This window comes from Tubulanus polymorphus, chromosome 4 (genome assembly GCF_964204645.1).
Source record: "Tubulanus polymorphus chromosome 4, tnTubPoly1.2, whole genome shotgun sequence".
NCBI classification, from domain to species: domain Eukaryota; kingdom Metazoa; phylum Nemertea; class Palaeonemertea; order Tubulaniformes; family Tubulanidae; genus Tubulanus; species Tubulanus polymorphus.
The window spans coordinates 27088149-27108461 of NC_134028.1; the positions used below are offsets into that span (position 1 = coordinate 27088149).

Genomic DNA, 20313 nt, shown 5'->3' on the forward strand with positions numbered 1-20313 from the left:
ACGGTCATTTTAAAGTGTGAATAGTTTAAGCGTTAATTGAAAGTGTTAATTAAGGAACAGTAATCTCCCCCAGGCGAATATTTAATTAAGACACTTACGAGCGCACTTTCGGTGACTTCATTCGGTTTTCCTACGATCGCCGAAGCCGCTTGCCCGATCACTTTGACACTTTCCAAATCAGCGCGAACCGGGACACTGGCCAGATTCGAGGCAGCCGTTTCACGAAACTGGAAAATAATAGCATAATATACCGTCGATGATTGACAATAGCGCGGTAACATATTGGCAACATATTCTTTATTTAGACTATAGTGAAAATATGTAATGATAAAAAACCGGCAATCCTAATAAGTTTTTACGATAAGTTAATAAAAACATCCCGCATTAAGAATTGAAATAGAGTATAATTATTTGTAATCAAACATATTTCATGACTATCATATCTTGAATGTTCATGTATATTGAGAGGATTTGCACTAATTCGGCAATATATCGGGGCTAGACTGGTTGCCTTATAGACTGGTTGCCTGATTGTCGATACACTGTAGTGTATACGGGATATCGACAAATTCAAGTTCTTGAATTACTCGTTTGATGGCGCTAGTCAAAACCGGAAATTGGACCCTAAATCCGCCATGTTCTAGTTCATTTGCAATAAAAATCTCTCGCTTCAAGTTTTTAGTTAGCGATATTTTACTTACTATACATCGTTACGCATAATCCTTTAAGTATGATATCCTGACAATGTTTTAAATTCGATGTAACTTCACTTTGAACGCTAAAGATCACTATAAATGTGAAAAAACTACCAAAAATCACAAATTTAGCGATGACGCTCGAAGCAGCTAACGGAAGCAATGACTGGTGCCGGCTGGTCATCACTTTGTTGTTGAGTTCAAGACTCTAAGGTTAATTCATTGCAGGCTACACTGATAAATATGAAATAATATTATGAAATAAAATTGATTTTTGAAGGACTACACTCCTCGTAGATTCATAATAAAAATATGAAAAGTACCAGGACTCGAACCAACAATCGAAATTGGGCCGTCAAGTGCTGCCACCATGTGATACCTGGCAACCAGTCTTTACATCTTCAGCCGTTGCAAAATGTTTTTTGATAATTTTAGGACACTTATAGTGATTTCTAGCCTTTGTAGTAAGGTTTTATCATATCCAACGTAACGTTAGATTATCATATTTAAAGGATTACGCGTGAAGATATATAGTAAGTAAAATATCGCTCATTGAAAACTTGAAGCGAGAGATTTTCATTGCAAATGAACTAGAGCATGGCGGATTTAGGTTCAAATTTCCGGTTCTGACTAGCGCCATCAAACGAGTAATTCAAGAACTTGAATTTGTCAATATCCCGTATTGGTTCTTGGTATTATATTATTCATTGTCAATGTACGTGTTATTTTTCTTCAAGGCATCAATAAACTGTCAAGTCAGTTTTCCTGTCTATTTTTCATTACCTGTTTTTTCATATTCAACTGTCGTTCAGCCTCTGAATTCTGATTTGTATCGTTACCAGTCACTGGAGGCGTATCTTCATAAACGAGATTAACATCTATTATACACAATATATTTGTGGTTACGAAGGATGCACGATTAAGGTTCCTACGACTTTACCTTCTTCTTGGTTGACCTGCGAAGCAAATGCCATCCAGACTTGTGCTGCAGCCTGTGGTGGTAGTCCAGCTGCAGGGTTTGCATTAGGATTCGCGAGCATCAGATTCATTTCTTCCAAATTTGTTTTCGGTGGATAAACCTTAGGAATAAAATTCATCGAGTATCATTAAAAGAACACAGAAAAATCCTTCTGAAATGTTTTCATTATATAGTTAATTGTTTATTCGAAGTTCTGACTTGATCCCGATGTGATACAAACACGGGGAATGTATTCTATATTATATCAAATCTTGTTACTATAAATCAATCACTTTTCACGGGTTTTTTTTCTCAGAATTTTCTGTTACAGAATAAGTATTGCTGAAGATGACTATCAAGATACAGTCGAAACGTCGAATAAATTACTGGCGCAATGAAACACATTTCCTACTCTTTATCTGTATAATTATATCCTAGCATTACAACACTGTCAAACAATGATTAAGGTTCTTTTTGAAAATTTACCTTGATTTTAGCGACTTCAATTTGCGTGAATGAATTTGCCCCGTCGATTGTTTTCAAATACAACGTTAAATTGAAACCATTATTCTCAAAACCAGATGGGAAAATACTGCGTCTGGAGAACTGTGGATCTTGATCTGTATTAAAATGATTATATATCTCACGTAAATATTTCACAGATTCCTGACAAACAGGTTCCCGATTATCTATCAACTTATCTGGTATTACGCACACGTATCACCGGAGTCTATAGTTGCACGGTCACGACTTGTGGTATAAATCTTAAGACTTGATTACAAAAGTGTCCTTAGACCATAAGAATGAAGTTGTTGTATTAGTTACGTAACAAAGATGATCTCAGACTGGTATCCGATTGGTTATAGAACCAGAATGAACTGAGACTGATTTCAGCTGTTAGATTGGTTATAGAACCAGAGACTTGCCTTAAGTTGTTAGATTGGCCATAATGGAACCGAAATGAGCTTAGACTGATTTCATAGCCTTCAGTGCAACTGGCCCTAGATTATTTTGCAAGTTAATCAGGTCGTTCAGGCCGTTTATACTTACTCGCGTCAAACCAAGAGATATCTGTCAGTGATCCGGTAGAACTGTAACCGAATTCAAACTTCAAAGGTAAATCTACATCATACATCCCGGAGCATTCCATGTTGAATCTAGTTTCAAGAGCGGTTCCGTTTTCCGGTGTCACCGTACACGTCGTATTATCTACGTTCGGCGGAGCGTTAATCATTAACGGGTAATATATCAGAGCTAGAAAAATAATTACCGAAAATTGATAGAAAAAAATCATTTAATTTTCAGATGAAGCGGCATAATGAAACAATAGTATCCTGTAATCTGTCCAGGTGCAATAGTGATATTCGAGAAAATTTTAAAAAAAACGAGATCAAAAGGATTTCTGTGAGATCCAACAGGAATTGAAGATAACTATATTAGGATATATTCTCGTTTTGAAATAAACTACTAAAAACCCATAGAAACATTGAAGTCGCTGAATTCAGTGGTATACGCCCTTCGTTTTATAAAATTCGTTTTAGATTTAATTTCTAAATCGTATTTTCTGGTTAAGTGTTTTATTACCGTTCGCCTCTTCAGCGCCTTCCCGGTAACAGTTCAAACGCAACATGAAATATCTATTGTAATCTTCAGCGATGAAGTAGTTTTCGTTGAGACTCAAATCAGCTCCGACGAGTCCAGTGCTTGCTTTATCGCTCCACAGAGATCGCGGTATCGTGAAGTTATCCGCGTAAAGATACGAGAAATCAGCGTCATAATGTAACAAATCCCACCTGTATAAAACCAGTTGAAATACGTAGATGATTTTAATGAACATGTTGAGGTAACTACAAACAGAACCTCGGATGAAACGTATGCAAAAAATCATTTCAATTAAACCGCGCGCATACGGACATTATTTCTGCAATGAGTATCCCAAATATTGGTCGGACCGCCGGACCCGGCAACCTGTCCCTCGATTATTCGGAAATCAATTTTTACTACTTTCCAGTCCACTGCGGGTTTTCGTAGGTTGCCAACAGTTCACAATTTGTAAAACGGATATAGCGGCAATTAAACCTATTTCTTTCTATAATGGGTCTGGTGCAGATAAACCTCGACTATTAGACCCTCAGTTCGGATAAGGGTTAGAACACACACGCACACATATATTTACGGAATTGCCAAGTGAATGAAATTTAGTAGTGATTTTCAAGAGGTAATTTATCTTATTGGAATTATCCACGCTTTCCGAAAGCTTTGATTTATCAATTCGTTTGACTCTCCACAGACGACACACTTACCCGTATATATAATTGATTCCACCGACGCGACCTTTGACGACACTTCTCACAGAAAACCGACTAACTGGATTCAACTTTGTGATCATTTCTGATTTGTCTTCGAAACAGTTCGTCACGCATCTGATGTGGAAGAAAACTCGGTTGAAAAAGGGCAAATTAACGGCTGAGGTTGTCGATTATAAAATAAAGCCGGTTCCGATAATTCGTAGTTTGATCAACTCCTGATATCTTTATTTTTTTTTTGAATAATAAAATCTTTGATCTGTAGATAATGAAGTCTTTGTCTTTTCGAAGTTGGATCCAGTGATGGATCAAGAGATTGGTTGCGGGTATTGAACTATATATACTTACGATAAACCGACTATTGGTGGTTTCCCCAGCATCACGTAAACCGACTGATTATAGCGAACTTGTCGATTGCCTTTTACAGCCACCATAAAGATATCGATGTATGATTTTTCGAATAGGAAACTCGTGTTCAGCCATAGATTATTATTGATTATTTCAAACGGTTTTAACGGATTCGAATAATCTCTTCTGAGTTCCCCTGAAAAAACAATGAAATATCGATCACAATGAGATATCAATTACCCCTACTTCTCTCAAATTCATGATTTCAGCGAGAGAATGTTGGTAAAATATTTCGATGAAGATGGAAGAAGTGGACTTAATGAGATCGAATAGTTACGAATCTGGAATATCTAGGTAGGTTTACAAAAGCGACACGAGAACAGCTGATGAAATATGACGCGAACGGAAATGGTCAGATATCGTTTGAGGAAACGAAACTTCGAGAGAAACTGAGAATGTGTTTGAAGTAGCATCAAATCATATCATTAGGTTCACCCAGTCCTGGCAACGGTTCACCCAGTCCTGGCAATGGTTCACCCAGTCCTGGCAATGTTCCACCCAGTCCTGGCAATGTTCCACCCAGTCCTGGCAATGTTCCACCCAGTCCTGGAAATGGTTGTCTCCACAGAGATCCCCGTCGCTGTGTACGATCCTGTGTAACCAACACTAATGTTCTCGGTGAAAGATTAGTCAGATCGAGACCGATGCATCAGCTATCGTTTCTAATACGTTTGAGTATAAATCTAAGATCTCAGATTTATGGAACTGCTTTGGTAACAAAACAAAACCGAACTCACCCGCGTAAGGAGCACCGGGAACACTCTCCTGTGAAAAACAGCCTCGGTTCCTCTTCCGTTCAATGCGTTTACATCTGTTAGTCGTGATATTCTCCGTATTTCTGTAACCGGAATCAAAAGTCGGCCAATCTTCGCACTGCATTTTACAGAACCAGCGAATCATTACACCGTCGTTCCAGTAATCGGGATCGAGATCTGGATCGTACGTTAGATCGGTAGCGGTGAAATTGAAATCACTAGCGAACGGAATCCGCTGATACGGACCGCCGTTAATCCCACCCGCGAGCGGTGACGCAACGATCTTTATCTCCACGTGACCTTCTTTCCAAATTCCGGTTTCGTTGTCCATCGATACGTTCAATATAAAACGATATAAACCGTAATCTAACGCACGTTTCGGTATGAATAAAGGCGCTGCCGTATCGGTATACAGACTGACGTTACGAGCTTCCAGTTGATCGGTAACGTTCACCCATAACCCGCTGTTTCTATCGATGCCCTCAGCTCGCCAGGTAAAATGCCCGATACTAGTAGTCGTACAGTTATACCTCACGTCAGACAAGACGAGTAAATCTTCTGATTTATAATGAGTTTTAACCCCCGTGTTGAGTGTAGAGCTCGTGCACATTTTAGCGTCTGCGCAGCGGTTCGGGTTTCTCAGATCGACCCGTGGAAAGAAACACGGTCCTTTGGTAACGGTCAGCGGGTTTTCTGTTGTCTCGTTCGACACGTAATTTCTAGCCGTGGCCGCGATCGTGTAGAAAGCAACTTTATGGAAAATATTGTAGAATCCGATTTTACCACTGGCGCGCAAATCGGCGTCGGAGACCGTTTTAAAATTTTCGCCATCGATCGAATCAGCGGGGAACTGCGACCTACAAATTGTCATCGCACTAGCGAAATAAAGAAATCTACCGAGAGTCGCATTTTCGGCAACGCAATCGATTTGATAACAAACATCTGTTCCAACTGAATCCACGACCAGTTCTATCGGGTACGTGAAATTACGAGGCATCGGATTTTCTATGAAGAATTCGATTTTTCCGGCTCGGTTGATTAAGACGATGTTTATACTCGTCGATTCGGCGTGCAGAGGATCAGAGGCGGTCATATTAACCGTATATGAATTAATCAGGGAATAATTATGAGTTATCGCCGATATCTCGTCTAACGACTGACGTGTATCGTCCCCGAATTCCCACGTGTAAACTAAATTATTCCCAGTAGAATGAGTGACTTTAAACAGTATCGTATTCTCCAGCGGGTATAGATTTTTATTTGGCCCGTGACCGGTCCGATTATCGCCACTCGCATCGATATAGAAAACCTCGATTGCCAGTGCTGTTATAGCTTTATACAATGTCGTCCGGAAGTTGAGGACCTCGTTAGAAACGTGATTAGAGATGTTAACCGTGACGTCATAGGGTCCTTCTCGTTGGTAGTCGTGTCCGGGAAGACTGATACATTTCGTATGAGTTGTATTACCAGTTATGACCCCGCTCGCGATACAGCTGAACGGCTGACTCGGATCTGTATTTCCATCGCCCCAGTTAATCGACCAAACGACGTTACTCGGTAGAGGTGTTCCACTGGTCAGCAGCAGGTCGATATATACAGTTTTCGAGGGTCCGTTAATAGGGAATTCAATAGCGGACAAACCGGTTAGAACCGCATTAGTGATAGGATGTTCAGTGTCGAGTGTATGGGGCAACGAGATGAAGGTCACGCCGAGACTATTGCTCAAGGTGGCGTTGATAGCAGACGATGATAAAACCTCGTTGTACACGTGACTGAGAGTGACGTTATTTCCGGTTGTTATTAGTGTATTGCTTTGAGTCCCGTCCGACCACAGAACCGTCAAATTAACTCGAGTTCCGGTATCGAAATATATTCTCAACTGTACACGTTCCCCGACTCGATAATACTGCTTATCGACCTCCAGACGCGCGCCTGTGATTGGTTCATCCGTGTCGATACTCGCAGTCAACACAGTCGAACTGACTTCGTTTAAAAGCGTCACGGTGACGTCATACGTACTGGCGTTTGTGTATGGGTGATTGACGACGAATTGGTTCGAGTTTAGAATCAACGATTTCTCTTCGTCCGGACTTCCGTCGCCGTACGCGAAATAACACGTGACATTAGTGGGAATGTTCGAGGCGTCCCCGCTGTATCTCACAGTCAATACAGCCTGACCTACACCTGCAGTCATAGTAACTGGATCATTCGTCGATAGTTCCAATGAACTGATCGGATTTTGAACACCGATCGTCGAAATTAGAACCGCGCTCGAAAGTTTGTTTACCATAGTTACGTTCACGTAGAACATGCCTACATCATTGAACACGTGTTCGGTCACGTGAGTCTTATTGGCGACGAATGATAATCCGGTTGTAAGATTAGTAACTCCCGCATCTGCGTAATCAAAACTAATATTAACCTGCGATCCAAAATCCATGGTAACCACGAACACAACTTTCGATGTTTTGTTGATGTATTTCTGTTGCGGGGAAACCACCGGGTTTAAGATGATAAAATCGATAATGATAACACGGGTAAATATTTGCGGGTTTGTTATATAGTTACTGATAGTCGCGTTACAGTTGTAGGGTCCGATACCTCCGTAATCAGGTCTGCTTATTTCAATATTTCCACTACGAGTCGAGTTGTAGTCGATTTTTGTTAGAGTCCGGTTCATCAGCGTCGCCTCGGCGACGATATCAGTTCCAGCAGCTGCCGAAAATACGACAAACCCGCTAAAACTGTGCCCTATTACATCGGGAAAATAGACGGACACATCTTGTAGCGGCTGCTGTACTCGAACCTCCGCCAGTCCAAAAACATCAGAGATTAGATTACTGGCGGTCAGTGTGACGTTGTAAGAACCAGTCGATGTGTACGTGTGAGTGAATGTTCGAGTTTCACGGATTTCTGATGAGAAAATAAAAGAACATTAGAGGCCAGGGAATTTATAGACTATGAAAACTCGATCCAGGTTCAGAGTTAGCTCTTGGGTTTAAGTCCATAAAACTGGGGCTAGGAATTTTCATTAATGCAAAAAAACCTACAGTAAAGAGTCTAAACGTCTCTGCAGGAACTGTTCTGTTTCTCATTATAATAGCGGGTTTAATCCGCTCTATACTTACGTCCACAGCCCTGAAGCCCGATCCTAATCGAAGGCCTTGAGTTGAACGATTGCGGATAAACGCGAAAATAACGCGCTGTGATTGGTTCAGTCAGATTCGTGTATAACAGTGTATTCGTGTTTAAGATAGTTGATTGGTCAACCTACATCGAGTTAAACATTATATTCACATAGAGCATACACTTTTAAAATTAAAATCTAATTAAGATTGTTCTTAGTTTTGTACAATGGTGACTGATTTGGGCAGAGCATTAAACACAACAATCCCGTACAATACGCCATGCTAAATACATATCGTTTCGTTTATGTGCCGCAAAAAACTGACGAAACCGAAATGACGGTGCAAAAATTAGCTTCTTCGTTTTTTATGTAATTTCTTGTGGCGGTTAAATTTACCATTAAAGTGTCATTCGTCCAAGAGACACCGTCTATACTGGATGATACGTTGAATGTTGTAACGCCTGATGCAGTATCAGTGGAGTCGACACCGCTGACTAATGTATACACCACGCTCAAACCTCGCAGTTGAATCTATTATATTCAAAGATATTCGATAGAAAAAAAACACTCAATCATGAGGAAATTGGCCCGAGTCAAATTTGGCCCGAGTCTAATTTAAGAGCGCGTTCACACACGTTACTAAACAATGCTCAAACAAAGCGAAATGATCGTCACTTCCAGAACATGTAGCAATTCACAAGCAACAATTCGACCCGTGCTAGAATTTGGTTCGGGCCAAGTTTGAAATTTTCACGACTTAATTTAATCAAGATATATCGCAAGAATTAATTTTCGTAAGCGTTAACATTGATGCCCCAGATAAAAGGAATCGCGTTAATGCGCTGTTTATCACCTGAATATAATCTGTATAGATATCATTAGGAATCCATCCTCCCGCGGAGGTCAGCTTTATGTCTGTTGAATTTCCGGATGTCGAAGTAAAATATTCAGTTTCTAGATCCTCAATCAGATCTGTCTTACATAAACTTTCTGAAACGAAAACCACATCACACCTTCCTCACATATTCGGGTAAAGTTTGTAAAATCCGAAGTAGGTTGTAAGATGCTGACAAGAAAAGCTTAGAAAGGAACAATGATGCAGTAGGACACCCGCCCTTACAGTGGCTGCCATGTGTGTCGGTTTTGAGAAAACCTTTTTACCTAACTAATCTTACCTTTAAGCAAATAAAGTGACGTTCCAGGTTTGTTATGCTCGAGTTTACTGGCCTCAAGTTCAGCGACACCAACATCACGAAGCACACACTGAACGGAGTCAATAACAAATGATTTACACTGGAATTGCGAATAGGTCAAACAAGCTTTGGCGCAAACTTCAACATCAACTGTAAAACAAGTGAAGATACATGCAAAATGTTGTCTCAACATCTTAAGATGACGATTAGGATATAGTCGAAATATAGAATTTTAATAAACTACTAGCCAAGTAAATATTTCAAACTTCATTTGTATCATTATTGCGGGGTTCTATAGTATTGCGGGATAGATATAGGGCAATCTAAACGTGCATGATTTGAGCAACTACAGAACCTGAATGTCAGCTAGAAATCAGCTGGAAATGAATAAATACCGGTATTAATAGAAGTCTGTTTCAGTGACTCAGTAATCGTTCTTCCTTGCGACACAGTAAAATACGACTGATGACTGTGAGTTTCATTAAACAATCCTAAAACACGATAAATGAAACAGATTTAGGCCTAATTGTTTTTAGATAAAGGAGATACGGAAGATTTCAAAACGATTTTTTGTTTGACGTGAGCTTTCGGCGACGAATGGCAGATCCAGGACCGTGGATCCTGCAGGACCCATCCATTCCGGATTTAGAAGAGGGCACTTTATCCTACGGGGCCCGTCAGTAGTAATTGAGTGGCTTGGTTGCCCTTTAACTGCCAGAGTTCACCATTAATAGATAGACGCAGCAACAGGACTAATATATTAGTAAATAAGCTGCTGCTCGATATTCATGTTTGCTTTCAATGTTTTGCCATAGTTTGTCTAAACGGGTCTTAGATACATTTGTTGATGTCACTAGCGAACTATAGACTCAAAATACCCCAGGCGGCTTACATGGGAGCTAGATTAGGCATATGATAACGATATACTTAAATAACTCTAACTAAAATCTATTCGTAGAACTTTTTATTGGCAGCTGACAGAAATCCAAAGGGGCGCTTTTGAGGAAAGGTAGGTAGGGGCACTGTTTTCAATCATCATTGGTTGGTGAGTTGGACATTCTTACAACAATATTAACAGCATTTAGATCAAAACTTCAGAAATACGGATTCCACTATTCATATCTCGCCACTCTCCAGGTCGCTTACATACTGGAACAGTGAAGCACTCCTCATACCTAATGGTTTTTCTAATGGAATGAAAGTACGCACCCAATCCTGCTTGAGTTTGAGAACCATCACCGAAATGAAGTTGATAAATACCATCCGAACCTAGAAATATCAATTACAGATACTATCAAATAACATGCAGATTCCCAATAGGTAATGACGGTGTATATACATTAAAACATTGAATTTCTGAATACGCCTTGACAATATAGATTTTGTTCACAAATACATTTTTCCTGTTCTATTTTCGATTTGAAAAAAAAGTATAATTCCGACACAACGATAGATGTTTTAATTGTCTCTACCCTCAGTTCCAGATACGATGATAGTTGTCGCTTGTCCAAACAATGTCGCCGGTTGGTCGTTAACGTCAACTGACACGTGACTTATCGTGTCCTGTACAGTGAGATTTCTCTGAAAAAAATGTAAAAGGCGACAAGTTTACAAAATGCACCAGCCCAGTCGACAGTCAGGATTTCTGTTACACCCAAGCGTCCAGTAGCTGGGTGTGTAAGCTATCATGTGTGGTGTATACCTTTTAAAATCATTCCCTTTCATACAGAGGGCGTTTTGAAATCGGACATTTTGACATTGCAGCATCTCTATTATCATAATTTGGCGAGGAAATACCACTTTAAAAAATGATACGCTTCTCATTTTGGTGGAATTTGACGATCTATATATTTCCTGAATCGACGGATTGCGGCGCACATTTTGTCCATAGGCCGTATATTTATTTGTTACCTAGTTACAGCAGCAACACTTGTGTTATATTTGCTTAGAAACAGCGATTTTTTATAAGATTATCATCCTAAAGATTATAGGCTCTAAAAGTAATGATTTAAGAGGTTTTTCATTATGTTGAAATTTAGACATACAAATTAATCGAATTTTTTCAGAATTGACAGAATATTCATTCATTTCGTATTTCTATCTTTTAGATGTTTTATCAATATTCTGTACACCTCATTCTGAATCGCAAACATCGTGTTTATATTTACCGTTATAGATTGTTGGTTTAACTCGTTCCGAGCGGTTACTGTTACCGTATAGAAACCGGGTAACAAGTACCGATATATATAAACCAGTTCGGTCGAATTCGCTTGATTTCCATCGCCGAAATCCCAGGAATAAACCGGACTGGTTCCCGGGTGCTCGGGTATCGTAAAATTAAAGTCCCAGTGAGTTCGACCTTGAATGAAGAAACATTTGAATCAGTCTGAGGTCCGAGTTTCCAGCTTCCGGTTCTTTGTCAAGATTTGACTTCAAGGTTAAAGCAATGGAAATTAACTCATTTCAATTTCAATTTCAATTTTAAAGTCAAGCACAACTGTAGAACTGTGGGCTATATGCGCTATCACCCAGGGTTATCACAGCACACAACTCAATATAATCAATGTAATTCCCTCACTCGATTTTTTCGAGAACATATATCCTGAATGACGTAGATAGTTAAGCGTCAAGGGTTCGAAACCAGTCTATTGCCATTGGGGCTGATTCATAGCGGTCCTGATGATATTCAGTGGACCAAATTGACAGGTGTTAGTAAATGTCGGATACATTCGTCCTGTAGGATGTAATGGTCACACGGTCCATAATCTTCAAACTCTTAAGTTGTAATTCAGTTTAAGAGGAAGAAGTGAGTAAGAATTGGCGTCACGTGGCCTAGATACAGAACACAGGCATACATACCTTTATCTTCACATAATAATGTGAAATTCGATATTTTCACAAGTATCTCAATTTTCATACTATCAGTAACTGTTTTATTTGTGATGACGTTGCTAGCATTTGCTGATACAGTGAAATTAGTTTCACCCAGCGCGGCCGCGTACCGATGTGTTATTTTCGTAATCGCTGGCCTCATCACGTAGAATTTGACGAAGAAGTCGAAGTTGTGTGACGTCATATCGGTCTGATTCACGATGTAGTTGGTCGTATTGCGGTCGATGTAAGCGGAATCGCCGGTATTCGGAGTGAATGCAGCTGTAGCGCTGTGAGATGTAGAAAACGTCGATATCTCCATGGTTGAACCGGCTCCGATCACCGGAACATCACCAGCCTGAATGTCTACAGTTCTAGGCATTGCGTAATAATATAAACCACTTTCATTCACCTCGAAGCTCCATCGATCAATAAATCTATAATTTGGCGGGTTACCGAGAGTTTGGTCGTCATGGGGCGCCACTGTTCCATTTCCTTTAAAGACGCACGTTCGTAAACGGAAGGAATAAATAGTATCTCCGCTACAGCGGATTTTACCAGTCACAGGACGACATTGATTCGTGGAATTAATGCATCGATTTAAATGGACACAAAATTCGGCAGTTGCTTCTTGGCAATATGGACGATATAGCTATAAGGAGAAAAAGAGCCATTTTAGAGGTCTAGTGAAGGTTTATTAAACTAATTAAACTCCATCCGTTGCCCCTCACCTCGAAGGTGACGTTTCCCGCAGTCTTCAGGGTTACCTCAACAGCGACAACACTTCCGTTATGGCGTAGGAAGTGGCTCTTCAGGAAGTGCATTGACGCACTAGCGACTGTTCCCGTTGGTCCGGCCGTAGACTGAACCGACCCCACCTCGTACGGAAAAGAGTCTGAAAATTAACATAGGATATCCGCTCTATGGTCAAACTTATATAAGTTGCAAAAACATTACATAAGAGTTGTGTGGGTGGCGGATGCCAACGACACTAGATATTTAAGACCGTTACAGCAGTGATATATAGAGAGTGTAACAATCTCTATATATCACTACTGTGACGGTCTTAAAAATCTACAATGTTGGACAAAATAACCATGAATTCATAAATCTCTTGGCCAGTTTATAGACCGGTTAAAAACTATAACCGGATTATGTCGTTTTCTTCTCTTTATTTTCATCTCATGTGTATTTTTTCTCCCTCTCTTTTCTAGGGCTGCTTTCTTGAATAAACTAAATGTTGCTTCAAGGCAGTCTTTCATTTAATATTATTACATCTTTAATGCATTTCCTTATTCATTAATTTTGTAAGAATTTTACTTGAAAATAAATCATATCATATCATAACTACCTCAAACTCAATTCATTGAATAAACCACAGTACACGTACACGATTGGTCTACTTGAATACTACCGAATTCATTTACTAGGTTTTACTTAAATTCTGTTCACAAATGTTAAAAAACGAACATTGGAAAAGAACAAATGTTTATTCTAGAGTTAAATCTAAACAAGAACTGTAAAACTGGGTCCTGTATTTTTACTTCATTCGTAACCTATAGGCCTACGCATAAACACGCATTTTTAAGTCCCTTTATCGAAAACGTATTTGGAAATTCAGTAACTTAATTCGTATCAGTAGAATTCCTAAAATTCTGTAAAATATCGGAGCCATCCTACATTCTGCAATTTTCCCTTACGCCACCCGGTAGCAATAAAACACGTCGATATTTGATTCCAATCATAATTCTAGATTCATTTGAATTGGAATTTATCATATAATCGATTCCTATCCATATTTTTAATCTAAAAGAATCTATCAGCATTCATCGCGTATTTCGTAATTCAATTAATCAAATTCGTACACAAACTGTCAGTTCCTGATGCTACCAAAGTGAACTTGATCCTGTGTACAAAACGAGCATAAATTACGAGCATGAAAAATTAAAATTCAATATAAACAGCGGCGTTGTGCAGTATGAAAATATAAAACAGCGACGAATTGACAGTAATCTAAATGTAATCTACGATTCTTCCATGTTTTATTCAAATGATATTGATCGTTTCTACGATAATATTATCTGTAGATGCATTAATGAAAAAGACAGTGCATTCTGAATTAAGATTAACCCTTTTCTCTCTACCTACCCGCCGGTGTAAATGGAAAATAGCGCCCGTCATCGAAATCAATATGAAGTCTTATATCCGTCCCTTGCTTCAGTTGAAATATACATTCGAAAGTTGCATTAAGTTCGACGAATCGCGGACAGATCACCTGCAAATCTTTGATCGATGATTCGACTTGAACGACGGTTGACGCCGTGACTGGTTGTATCATTTCCGGGGTAGACGCTTTCACGGTTATACCCTTAGAACCACCTGAAAAAATACCCGTTATTTTCATAACTGTCATCTCAAAAAATAACTAGGGCTAAAATGAAATGATACATGATACATTGTTTCTCGTAATCGGTCGGGTCACTTTTGTAAACTGCAATGAAATTTGCAATCAGTTCATTTCTATAACTGCCGGGTTGGTTTATGGTTAGCTTGATCATGATTTAAAAAAAGTAATTGACAGGGTAGAAAAGTAGGCGGCCTGCCGGGTCAACTTTTAAGCTCAGCTGAAATGAGAAGGTATCAACTGTTTTAGCCTAAATTAAAAACTAAATGAATTAATCATTGCAGCATTCTACCACCATACATAGCGCAACACGTTTAACAGGTAGCAGTGTCCTGCTGGTTATAATCTGGCTCTCAAGAAAGTTGATGCCCAAAAGTGGCCTCGGCAGCACGAAATGAAAGACTGCTGCAAAATTTCACAAAGCTGGAAAAAGTTAACAGGTGAAAATAAGGTTTAAGTGGTAGATTATCTATAGGAGTTCTCTAACGTCAAGTTCAAAGTGGTTTAAGCGGGTAAACGAGTTCAGTTAATCGACTCAGGAAGAGGCGTTGCGTTTCTGCATTAACTTCACTCACTATCCAAATGGCATAAGTATCATAATTTCAAATGAAGTCAGTTGTACTTCAAAGTACTATCTGTTTTTACGTTTGTCCATTTTTGATACCAGGTTTACACGGCACATTTCAACCAATCATAAATTACCACAGAATGATCTGAATACTAAATTGGAGACTCCGAACTTTGTTTTATATGAATTGGTTTTTTACAGTTCAATATTTTGTAAATTTAGAATAAACCAAGCATCAAACGGACAAAACAGGAAATATCAAAGATTAACAAACAGCTTCACTCTCTATAACTCAGTCTGGTGATATCGAACAAACTCTTAAAACGCCATTATTTAAATTACCTCTTGATCGAAACACGTGGGTTGTATGTGAATTGTTCGTTGTTGCTACGTAACCGTCGCCAAAATCGTACGTATACGTAACATCGGCTCCTAGCGTTACGTTTACGTCAACGTAAACTGTCTCGACGAATGCTTCGATATTTGCACCTAGAATTTTAACGATTAGCGATTTTTATTGTTATTACGCATGAGGAAGTTTTCATTGTTTACAGTTATCAGGCATTCGCGACATGGCTGACTTGCGGCCTTCTTAGTATCAATCCCCGATTCGTTTCGTAATTAAGCTGAATTTAAGGTTGAAAGGAAGATTATTTTTCCAAAATGAAACTAGCTGGAAAAATCAGGAAACTCGACGGGAAAAATTCGGTTTTCATTTCAGCAGGCCGAATATGAACTGAATGACCCATTACGACAATCCCTCAATAGTGCGAACATAGTATGAACATTTGACTATGGAAAGTGTCATAAATGGATAGATCGCCATTACAGCATTAATTTGTTAATGGAAAGTACTGCAGGATAGGTCGCATATGCAAAATCCTATTCATTACAGGATATAATTGCCGTTGTAATACCAAAGACCAAACATAATGTGGGTCGAATTCAGTAAAATGATGACCATTTCTTCATTGATTAAGATTATGCTTAATGACGACTTCTTTATTCCTCAATAAAGACCCGTTATTCCGCATTGTATTCGATTGAAGAACTGGCTCTAGCGGTTAGAACATTTGAAATCTATCGAGTTCAACATAACCGATAACTAAAGGAACCGTGTCATGATCTGTAAAACTGGTTCAAGCTTTCGATAAGGACCGAAATGAAGCCGCACGCACCTGTCGCTGGTTGAGTTATCACCAGACCTTTGACGACGTTAGGAGTTGTATAAACTGTGACGTAGTTTCCGCATGTTGAATTGTCGTCTGCGCAGAGTTGGGTACAGTTTTTATTCATTGATTCGATCAGCGTTGATACCTCTCCACACATACAAAAATCCCCTTCCAACGATGCGTGTCTAAAACGACATAATTGCAATTTATTCTCTGGCTAATACCGTATCCATTTTACAGATAAAATTCAATATTATCAGTTTTCTGATACCACTAAAAGTGTGTATTTGACTTATTCGAGGATCTGAAGGTGTATTATTTCAAACCCCTTGTAAGGGTTGAATGTACATAAATTAGCATATGGATAAAATATTATACACTTTTTTTCAACTTTTCCTTCTGTTTAGACGCAATGCTCGGATTATGCAATAATGGCCGTCACTTTTTGCATCAGTTTACTACGAATGTGACGCGTTGCGATGTCAGGTGCATTAGCTCATTCAGGCCTTCAGGTAGATTTATCAGATTTGGATTTCTTTAAGATGAAATCGTTTTAACAATAATCTCAGCGTTCAAAGAAAACATCCCTCAATCGATTCTATTTGCGCAGTTATCTATTGAAGATGGAAGTCCGAACTGCGAGTTTACCGGACCTGTTTACTGTTTCTCGCTTCGATGAAACCATGGATACTAATGCAAAACCAATAGCATATTTAAACATATTATTGACAATGGTTTCCGTCGACTGACGGACGATACCAGCCCAATTAAAGTTCAGTTTACTTAGTCCTATAGCTCAGCTTCATATGACTTCCTATTGAAAATGATCGGATAGGGGGCGAGTCGGGGTCGGGTCGGGTTGGATCGGGGTCGGGTCGGGTCGGGTTATGTTAATGAGAAATGAACTAACTCTTACGCTATTGTGTTAGGTTCAATTTTATCGGGTCCTATTTTAGCAAATTGGAGCATTTAAGGATAATATTTGATGGTGAGGTATCGAGCCACACTAACTGGGATAGTTCTATTGTTAACACATTACCAGTTCATTATTGTGACTCGGTTCATCTTGTCCCAACTCAGATACCACTTAACCAGTCAAATATAATGAAACCTATAAGCGCTCTCGTAAATTAATGAAACTTCCTTTCATTCTGAATTCCCTGTGGTGCGTTCGACAATTCGTATTGTTTAACACAATGTATTATTCAGGTAAGTTTTCCGCGACTTCGCGAATTATTATCGGTATTGCGCTGCTGCAGAATCGACTGAGAATTCTACAGCTATTTACATCAATCGTTATAAATAAATACTTCAGGAGAAGTGTCACAAACAGCTATATTTCAAATTTCAAAGTTTAAGCCTAATACAATAATCATCATTAATAGTGGTTTCTCAATTTATAGTAACATTCATGTTTTCCTATGAATTTTTAATGATTACATCACGGTATAGCAATCAGCGTCAAAAACAAGCGCTTAAAATGTGTCGTGTTAAAGGTTTTAATTCGAGTTAAACAAATAATTCCGTAAACTCGATGCCGATCACACAGCTATGTTTGTACTCTGATTTTCGATTTCAAGATTAAACCCCCTGTTTCGCGCCCGGCAGGTGTGGTGGGTTTGTAAGGGACACCAAATCAAAACAAACGAAATCTACCAATTAAATAAACGTCAGGGTCAATCCCTATTTTAAGATCAAAAGGATAAATCCCGTTGTCACACGAATTGTTGTTCTTCACGAATTGAATTTGATCATTAATGGGATTAGATCCAACTCGAGGCGCTCTAGTTTACCTGTGCGCTAGACGCTTCAGTTTAGATCGTACCATACTAAAGCCCAACGACACGAAAATAAATGTGAGTGTTGATGTGTTTTTGAGTTTTGCCGCGTGCGGGTAAAACTCTACTCAAAAAGTTTCGTCAAAAACGTGTTTAGGTGTCGGGTTTAGGTGTTGGTGCGATGGGCTAGAAATATTTAGAGATTCATACCATATTTCAATTGTACATCAAATGACTTATCGGTCACGTTTAATCACGTTACCTAATCCTTAAATTCTTATACATCTTTTAATTCCAGAAACCGCTATTGTAATTCCATTTATTTACTTCCCTTTCAATCGATTGCGTAGCTTTAAAGCGTCGGTATAATTTATTGCGCGTACGCAAAAAAATTAATTAGAAAAGTGAAAGTTAAAAATATTGCAATAAACTCAACTGGATGAAATTGTAAATATCAGTGAGACTCACGTGAAACTGCATTGAGCGCAATGTAACTGACATTCACTGCTGGTTAATATCTGTGACGTCAGGTAAAATCCGGGAGACGTAGTCAGCAGACGAGTATCGGTGGTTCCATTCCAGATAGTGTAGCACCCAACTTCGCCTTGTTAGAAAAAAAGATGATGAAATTTTGGAACAACGGTCTTATTGATATATCTTATTGATATATCTTATTGATATATCTTATCGATATATCTTATTGATATATCTTTAATGAAATGATGTCAGTGTGAAATTTAATATCGGAACTTACTCGCGTTAATGAATCTCGTAGTGATAATTAGCAAAATCAGGAGAGCTTCTGTTGCTGTTGCTGTTATTCGCTGTATCATGATTTCTGATTATTTACACGATGTTTATGATGTTCACATATCTACAAGAATAAACATCAACTCGTAATACGTCAACAAAAACGACCAACAGAGGCGGATCCTATTATTAATACGTTATTTACAATTTGAAGGGGGGTGGGCAAATGTAGGCAATGAGTTACTATACAATACTTAGATGGCGAAGTTGTTCCAGGACCAACTTTGCGAAACCATTAGAGGGGGCTCTGGGGATCCTTCTCCATAAACATTCAGGAAAAATAAATGAAACGAGCTTCATTCTGAGCTCACTTTTGCAACATAACAGAAAGAAAATAATCTAATCGGTGAAGAAGATTCGGTCAATTCCCCCTTAACGCGGCTACCATCGAGCAAACTAAGTTTTTTGTACACATGTATATATGGCGGGTTGAAAAAGTCCTGGATCTGCCCCTGCTCTTTGTACGAACTGGTACATTCCACTAACAATACGGTTATAACGAAGATTCTTTATGAAGATTACTTCGATTCTTACGAATGTAATATTGACTCATCAATTCTTTAATTGGATGATTTCCATAGAAAATTCAATCTACACAATCAGACGGATGATGAATCAGATGCTATTTTCAAAGTATTTCCAAGATTTCATTAGTTTCATCCAAGACGTCAACAAATCAAGCCGCTGCCGGATGTAACTGGATGTAACCGGTCTAAATCTAGTATAAAACGAGCTGTTCAATTAACAGCCGACCCATCAACACTTCAAAATAGAAACAGACATCATAACCATTCAAAACTTCTATATACGTACAAATCCAACGTTGAAACATGATTCCAAACAATTCAAGAAAATGTACGTCGTTTCGAACTCTCATCAGAGTCTACCGCCGTGTATGAGACGATTTCATAGACTTGTATTAGATCTAATCCGGGGTTGATTAACTAAATTCAATTCGATTTGGTTAGCCAGGTTTGAAGCCGACAACAGTCAACCTGCCAACAGGTCCACCACTCTACCCCTACAGTATCTCAGCAAATATACTGGATGCGTTCACCATCAAATTTCAACAAGAGCCCCTGTGCCTCGGCCCTTGTTAACTTACCCGATTTAGTTATTGAGTATTTCCTCTCGAAGTCTGCAATAGTTGAACATGATGCGCGGGCTCAGGTAACTATTCAGTGAATGGTGTGTTTGCGCGCGCCGTGACGCGTGAGAGTGAATCCATCCATAATACATCATTTGACCATGACGTCACTCGCGACACT

General features: G+C 39.0%; 2 protein-coding genes across 3 annotated transcripts in view; both read right to left on the reverse strand.

Moving 5' to 3' along the window:
- LOC141903718 (polycystin-1-like protein 2) overlaps positions 1–9580 on the reverse strand; it is a 23977-nt gene extending 14397 nt beyond the window's left edge. For both annotated transcript variants that reach the window (XM_074791968.1, XM_074791967.1), the window contains exons 1-13: positions 9425–9580; positions 9103–9239; positions 8646–8780; positions 8251–8392; positions 5105–8035; positions 4308–4503; positions 3957–4076; positions 3238–3446; positions 2704–2907; positions 2140–2273; positions 1636–1774; positions 1479–1552; positions 99–227 (exon numbers count right to left, since the gene is read on the reverse strand). In XM_074791968.1, coding sequence (XP_074648069.1) covers positions 99–227; positions 1479–1552; positions 1636–1774; positions 2140–2273; positions 2704–2907; positions 3238–3446; positions 3957–4076; positions 4308–4503; positions 5105–8035; positions 8251–8392; positions 8646–8648 — 4281 coding nt within the window. In that variant the 5' untranslated portion in view covers positions 8649–8780; positions 9103–9239; positions 9425–9580. The remainder of the gene's footprint in view (positions 1–98; positions 228–1478; positions 1553–1635; positions 1775–2139; positions 2274–2703; positions 2908–3237; positions 3447–3956; positions 4077–4307; positions 4504–5104; positions 8036–8250; positions 8393–8645; positions 8781–9102; positions 9240–9424) is intronic.
- Positions 9035–20168, reverse strand: LOC141904529 (uncharacterized). The gene is made up of 14 exons (XM_074793122.1): positions 20151–20168; positions 18990–19109; positions 18704–18839; positions 16464–16642; positions 15628–15774; positions 14462–14692; positions 13045–13208; positions 12302–12965; positions 11611–11801; positions 10915–11023; positions 10652–10711; positions 9838–9933; positions 9425–9592; positions 9035–9102 (listed from the first exon to the last, which is right to left on the reverse strand). The coding sequence occupies exons 2-14, from the start codon at positions 19066–19068 to the stop codon at positions 9035–9037; spliced, it is 2292 nt and encodes a 763-aa protein (XP_074649223.1). The 5' UTR covers positions 19069–19109; positions 20151–20168.
- Between the last annotated feature and the right edge of the window lie 145 nt (positions 20169–20313).